The 7329-nt window shown below is 36.8% G+C and overlaps 1 protein-coding gene across 1 annotated transcript; it reads right to left on the bottom strand.

Moving 5' to 3' along the window:
• Positions 1 to 640: 640 nt before the first annotated feature.
• LOC108988855 (ubiquitin carboxyl-terminal hydrolase 2-like) lies at positions 641 to 7129 on the bottom strand. The gene is made up of 6 exons (XM_035692562.1): positions 6949 to 7129; positions 5674 to 5721; positions 4500 to 4546; positions 1899 to 1945; positions 1661 to 1763; positions 641 to 1579 (listed from the first exon to the last, which is right to left on the bottom strand). Exons 2-6 carry the CDS (start codon positions 5702 to 5704, stop codon positions 803 to 805), a joined length of 1005 nt encoding a protein of 334 aa, XP_035548455.1. The 5' UTR covers positions 5705 to 5721; positions 6949 to 7129; the 3' UTR covers positions 641 to 802.
• Between the last annotated feature and the right edge of the window lie 200 nt (positions 7130 to 7329).

Raw genomic sequence — 7329 nt, 5'->3', positions numbered from 1 at the left:
ATATAGAGAGTAAATGGATAATCTAATGTGGAGATTGAATTTAAATGAAATAGACAAATATAAATTCATGTGATATTAGCTAAAATTTAAAGATACATTTGACCAATCCAATGAGAATACTCTAACAAATATGGTCGATCCACGGCTTCTTGCATTTTTTCACGTTTCGTTTTCTTTGAATATTTTTTATACGTAAAACTTTATTTGCAAGTCGGTGTTAAAAGATCAAACTTTACATACCATTAACATGACATGATTTGCTTTGTAAATGGTATGTTCTCGACTATGATTTGCAAGTAAACATCAAATGTTTCTATTATATACACGTATTCACCAATAAACTGTACTCTTGCTTACAAATCAGACAGATTTATCTTCATTGCTTGGTTTCCCCACTTTCGTTATCACATCATCCTAAAATGTTGACAATGTAATTTGAGAGCACGTTTCATTGACTAGATAAGGCAAATAAATATGGGAGTAGTTATACCTCAAAATAAATGCACAAGTAGACGTTTGGATTCGAAGATGATTTGAGATGAGCTGAGATGAGCTGAGATGGATTGTGAATAGTAATGAGATGAGTTGTGAATAGTAGTGAAATTTATGAGTTAAAATTACTGAATAGTAGTGAGATGAGTTGAGATGAGCTGAGATGAGCTGAGATCACTTACGAATCCAAACGAATCCGCTAACCAGGAAACAAAGATGAAAACAAGTGCTGACCACGAAATCCTCGGATGTTGATTTAAAGTCAAAATAACTCCATAAAACTGAGGTTACAATTAACAATACATATGATTCACCTAGAGTTGTTTGTTTTCTGCTTGGCCTTCTCAATAAGGGGCTTCAACTGCTTCTTTTCAGCAAGAATCTTGAGGAAGTTGAACAAAAAAGGGATATAATTGTGCTTCCTGCGAATATTTTCTGTTCTCCATTTCTTGAACTTTTCCTCCTCAATTAAAATCTTCTCAGTAGCAGCTTCTATTCCAGCATTCACTTCTGAGAGAGATTTGTTTAACGCTTCAACATTACTATTGCCCACCAGTCTCTCTGGCTGTAGGGCAGCCAGTTGCTGCAAGATACGCTCTCTCCTCTTCTGGAGCTCCTTCAGTTCTGTAGTATACATCTCTTTCCGATTCTTGATGACTGCCATGAGATTGAATCTTATCTCATTCTGGGAATACCTTTCAATGCGTTCCTGGATCACCGGTTGCACCATTGACAGCCAATCCACGTCGCCTTGCCCACCAGAGCACTGACCAAGGCTGATGGGTCCGTCCTTTAATCCGTCAAGTTCATACAGAACCCCATCAACAGGTAAGTAGCTTATAAAATGGTACACATCATCATCTTTGCTCGCAGCCTTCTGCTCCTCTGGAACAAAAGGCTCAGGCCTTGCGAAACTATTATGGGCTGTCCGTATAGCTTCACTATTATTGATTGCTAAACCTTTGAGCTCAGGTGGAAAATTCTTGGTGAATTCTTTCAACTTTGACAACTCGGGGCCAATGTCAATATCGGGACAGTTCATGAGGATAGACAAGATAGCTTGCGTTGCACAAGCATTATTGATTACCTACGAGTGTCAAAAGAAGCTTAAGACAAGGAAAAGTTGCACATTCAATCCTGGGCAAAACTGAACCTCAGGGAAACTTACCTGACTGGCAAAAAACAAGTTAGGGTTTGGATCCTTGATTACAACACGGTCATCCTTTTCCCCTGGACGCCATTTGAAAAGAAAAATCAACCCATATACGGGCCTGTAATTTAAAGGGAAAAAACACCAAATATAAAGAGCAAAATCTTCAGATGCATATATTACAGCGAACATGTGGGTCCACTATAAGGGATCAAAAGAAAGGTCATTGGGGTAGTATAAATATGGTAGAACTAACCTAAAATTATTCAGAGAATCAAGGTCCAATGAATACAACTCCTCCACCTAAGAAGACACATCAAGGCATCATCCTCAAATAGATAAAAATAACACAAATAATGAGAAAAAAGAAGAAGCTGGGGGCAAATTAGTGAACTCACAGTTAACAACATGAATTATAAAATGAAATAATGATCTGCATTGAAATGTGCAATCGGCATTCGAACTAACCATTTCATTTCTACCCTTATCATCTATACTATTATTCTTTGAGGCCAGGCATTGAGTTAACATCATGCTTCCAACTCATTGTCACAATTAATGGCAAATACCAAATCACCATCACAAAATATTCAAATTGGCATTCCAAATATAGCCCCCAACTACAACTTTTTCTTTGGTATCTATGCTATCATATTAAGCCAAGGACCAAGAAAGTTCCATACTTCCAACTTGTTGATCCAAGACATGGAAAATACCCAAGTCACCATCAACTTTTTACTACTTATTTAATAAAAAGAAGTTGATGATAAAACAAAGGGTCGTGCTACACCCACCGAGGGTGTAGCCGGAGACATTCTCCCGATAAGGCCATTTGGCCTTTCTTTTCATACATTTTTTTATACCCTTAAACATTTAAAAAAAAAATACATCACCATTAAAAAAACACTTCCTTAATCACTAAGTAAAAAAACAAATTGAATTGGGAAAATGTCTCAGGGACCACCTCTCGGCGGCCCAAGCATTTTCCATAAACAATCATTTCACTCAACTTTCTTTATCTTGCTCTCTTAAAATTTTCCAGCCCCAACTTACCTACCCAAGCTGATTACTGTATGGTGCTAGGTAATAATAAAAATTGTATAAACAAGATGTACAAGCTGTAATCCAGAAAAAAGAAGACCCAGACATATAAAGAACTCATAACCTTTAAAGGCCAAGGCTTACTATATATATAAGAAAAAAAAAAGAAAAAAAGATAGAAGTTATAAGAGAGGAAACATAAGAATGCTGTTCAGCATTTTTTTTTTTTTTTTTTTTTTTAATGTCGGGGAACCTCTCTAAGGCAGGGCCCTTCAGACCCACCCTTGCAGAGTAAACCCCGGTCCCGGGCACTGCACCCTCGGAAGCTTCCCTACACGAAACTGGTTAAATCGCCGGCTTTTCACTAGTGGGTGTGGCCCCAAAGGATTGTTTGCAACCATGAGGTATTGAACCTTAGACCTTGAAGGGAGTAATACCCCAAGACCAAAGCCTTCACCACTTGGGCCAGCCCTTTGGGGAGTGATACCCTTGCTAAAAACACATGATATGAGCTTATGAGGCATCTCATCCAAGAAGCTTTGCTTGGAAGGGGCCCAGGGGTACTACATCTGAGCCTCACAAACCTTCAGTCTCAAGACAAGCATAGCCATGGTTTTAAAAACACAAAGAGATATGCTGGGCTCTTGTTTTCTTTTCTGTAGTAGGGAAAAGAGAGGGAGTGGTCCTGGTGATAATGATTGTGGTTCAATGGGGATGATGATGATGAATGGCATCATTATAGAAGTACAATGGTGATGGAGGAAGTGCCATGCTGGGAGTGAATAGATAACTTCAAAGTGAGATTTATGAATTGCTCTTTAGTAGGGATCTGAACTGAGATTCTGGCTCTCTGGTTCCTCAAAATTCAGAGGATTATTAAATTTTAATTTTCTTGATAAGTAAAAGAAATTTTATTAATAAAATAGAAAATAGGAATAGCCCCAAATACATAGGTTGTTTACAAGAGTGGTATGTTGAGTCTGTTAAAGTCTAGCAATTGCCCATGACATTAGTGTGTCGAAGAAGAAGTCTGTTATTGTTGAAACCCAAAGAAGAAGAAAGAAGTGTCAAGGATTATTAAAGTTATTCTCCAATTGCTTATGAAAGGAGCTAATCATACAGAACCCCCAATTATTTAGAATCCAAATTTGATTGTTGATGCCCTTTCCAAATGATTTGTTACAGTTCCTTTACAAAGAAACGACCAAGATGCAAACAGGATTAATGTCCATACCATGTCCTTTCTTATTCAAGACCTTGATTATCTAAGACAAATGAACATCCTCCTTACTCATCACTGGAGCAACTCAAAAATCCTCTTTAGGTGGAGAGAGCTTCTGTGAAGGTGAAAGGCAATAACACAAGTGGTGATTCATACTCATGTTTGAACAATGACACCCTATCAGGCAACATGGGATAGAATCAATTCAACTATTTGGTCAGAACTGGTGGATACCCCCATAGAAAAGCAAAAAATAGAATAATAAACATTATCTTGAAGGTATTGCCCGAGAAGGCCTTTTAACCTCTGCCATAGATCTAACCTCCGAGGTCAACTTTTCCATTCCATTAGAGAACATTTCACTGCATAGTGCCAATTTATATCAATTTTTTCTGCCACATAAATCCTATTCAATTTTCCATTCTTGAAATCCGCATACAATGAATTATTACTCAAAAATAGGCAGTATCACAGCAGGGCGGTAAATCAATTTGGACACTCGGTGAGATGAGCTTGCCAGGAAATTAATACCTTTTATTGCCTCTAGATAATTGAGCTATAACCAAAGATATCATAGAAATGCAGAACACTTACCTGTACACCTTTTACTTGCATCTGCTGAACAAGTTCTGTAAAAACACCTGGAATACAAGGGGAGAATTTTCACAACAAAGTTCCCATTAAAAAAAAAACCTTATGTACATACAATAAGAGATACCATTTGAAAGCTAGCATATGCCAGACAATATAACTATATGTAATATATGGCAGTTCTATGAAACAACAATACATCATACATAGAATTCAAATACTTTTATATCACAAAAGAGAGTCCACCTCTGAATTCCTAGATATTGGCACCTTTTATGCAGCTATGCTTTGAATTTGTAGTGACCTTACTATTGAGCCAATGAAGGAGGGCTTGAATTGTAGCAATATGGAACAAACAATGACATGTTCTTTTAGGAAGCAACTTTTACGCATGCATTGATTTTGGATTCTTCTTTTACTTGACTTTGGATTTACCTGAGCTATTGGACCAATTACAGAAGGCTTGACTTGTACCAACATAGAACACAACAATTACATATTATTGTAGTAACAAAAAGAATAAAGGAAAGCACAATCAATGAAGAATTCCCAAAATTAAAGGCTCGAGTGAAGCATAAACAATAGCACCTTAAAAAATACACGCTTGCCTTTCCAATCAGGGATAATTCTACTTGAAAAGAAAGCAAGGGTTAACTTTCTGTTTGGTTCTTTAGTTCTTTGATAACTTATTCATTCATTATCCACACCCATTACTAATCAGCATGTACGAAGCAAAGGAATCAACTCCCACACGTGATTAGAAGTCAGCCATATGCCATCTAAAATGATGCATGTCTCAACATTAACTTAATCACACACAAATTCAACGCCAACTTTATAGCTCAAATATTGGATCTCTATCCAAGTAACAAGAAACTCCTGAGTCTAGACATCCATCAAATATAGAGTCCAAAGTAGACATGGCTTGAGTATTGAAGGAGAAATAAATCAACGAATTATTCTACCGGGATGAGGGAACATGTGGAAAGGTATTGTGTAGTTCACGAAGAAAATAAAACAGCAATAATTATTTACCATAACTTTAATTCAGCAAGATTAAGCTTATTTCAATTCGATAAATTGATTCTTTTTCATTTGAAAAGAATTTTACAATGAAAAATTTCATGCAAAGTCTCTAAAAAAATAAAGAAAATATTATGTGATATTCAAAGCATACCGGGATCAGACTCAATTGTGCACCAAGACATGACTGGATATCTATCAGCTGCAACAACAAAATAAATAATTTGACCATCAAGAGAACCTCAAGTAATTCTATTTTTATTCTTACAAATGATAGAATCATTAAAAAACTATAACATAATGCAACCCTACCATGCATAGGTGAACAAAAGATGCTTATATCATGTGGGCAAATATCATTTTTTTTATTAGTAAAAATGGAAAATATCTTATAAAATACAATACAGACTCCAACTAGATCTGAGAACTCCCGGAATGATAGCAAAGTGAAACCACCAACAATCCTAATTCAACTGTAACAAGGTCTCAGAAATAAACAAAAGATCATGCGAGTATCATGTCACTTTTAGAAAAATCAGAAGGCTAAGGTTTGATGCATTCATGATCAAGGACTAAGACTGAAGGGTGACCACAGCCTAGAATAAATAGTCCTTTAACAGCCTTGTACGTAGTCCCTTCCCTATTTAATTATATAAAACTCAGGTTTGAGGTCTCCCTTGGGTCTTTACAACCCTGAAACTCGTAATTTTAATGTCCGACTAAAAAAAACTATCTGCAGTCTTTTTGTTGACTCGAGAATCTTCCTATTCTTCCTATCTTTGCATCAAATGAACAGAAAGGTGACATCTTTCTACTGCATCATGAGATTTAAGCTCTTGCTTCCTCCTCTTTTCATATCATGTAAAAGTTTCCTAGATTGGAAGCAAAAAAAGGTAAAAAGAAAGGAAAAGAAATATCTTCAAACATTGTGTGCAAAGGGCTAAGAGTTTATATTCCCGAGGTTAATTGAGCAATATTTCGTTATTAAGTGTAACAAAATAAGCCACGGGATTCTGGAGCAATGGAAAATTATATGTAGAAGGAAAAAGAAACTTCATAAAGTCAGTGGACGAAGCCGAAGAGTGGGGTGTAAAATCACCAGCAGTAGCGCAATCGGGAAGAGTAGCTTCCCGAGCAGTAAGAAAGAGGAAGAAAGAGTTGCCCAATTTCGGCAAAATTGGGGGTTTAGGGTCCTGGTTCCTAATTTGTGAGAAGAGGGCAAACTGCCACTGGAACTCAGTCAAAAAGGTCATAAGCATGCAAAAGAAGTTATCCAATGTAGAACCATAAGCACCAAGTGTTGAAATCACATCAAAATATCAGAACTTGATTACCAATAGATACGACCCATAACTCAATGAAAGATGAAATTAAATCATAAAGGAACAAGCACAGCCACAGAAGCCAGAGACTAGGGGAGGGAGTGAACCTATGAGGGTATCGATCGAAGGAGGGGAGGAGGAGAGATTTGCAGCGTTGTTGTCGAATCCTCCTCGAAGCTCTACCTCTGGTTTGATTGCTAAAATCCCAAAGCCCTTGCGGTTCGTTTTTTGGAATCACTGAATTTGGGTCTTCTAATTCTGGATCCGGACTGCGTTTTGTCCGACTCCAAATTTCTCCTCAATTGGGGGGGTGTTGTTAAAATATTCGGGCTCTGCAGTATTATTGGGCCTGGTTGGGAGTCATTTGGGCTTCAATGGTCTAAATGTCTATATATAAAAAATGAGTAATGTTAGATATAATTATGTATTGTGTAAGTATTACATATTCATTTTAAAAAAAAAGTAAAGTCTATTATTAAAAAAATAAT

The sequence above is a fragment of the Juglans regia genome, chromosome 1, assembly GCF_001411555.2.
Source record: "Juglans regia cultivar Chandler chromosome 1, Walnut 2.0, whole genome shotgun sequence".
NCBI lineage: Eukaryota > Viridiplantae > Streptophyta > Magnoliopsida > Fagales > Juglandaceae > Juglans > Juglans regia.
Note: the sequence above shows the minus strand (reverse complement) of the source record. Positions and strands in the feature narration are given on the sequence as shown.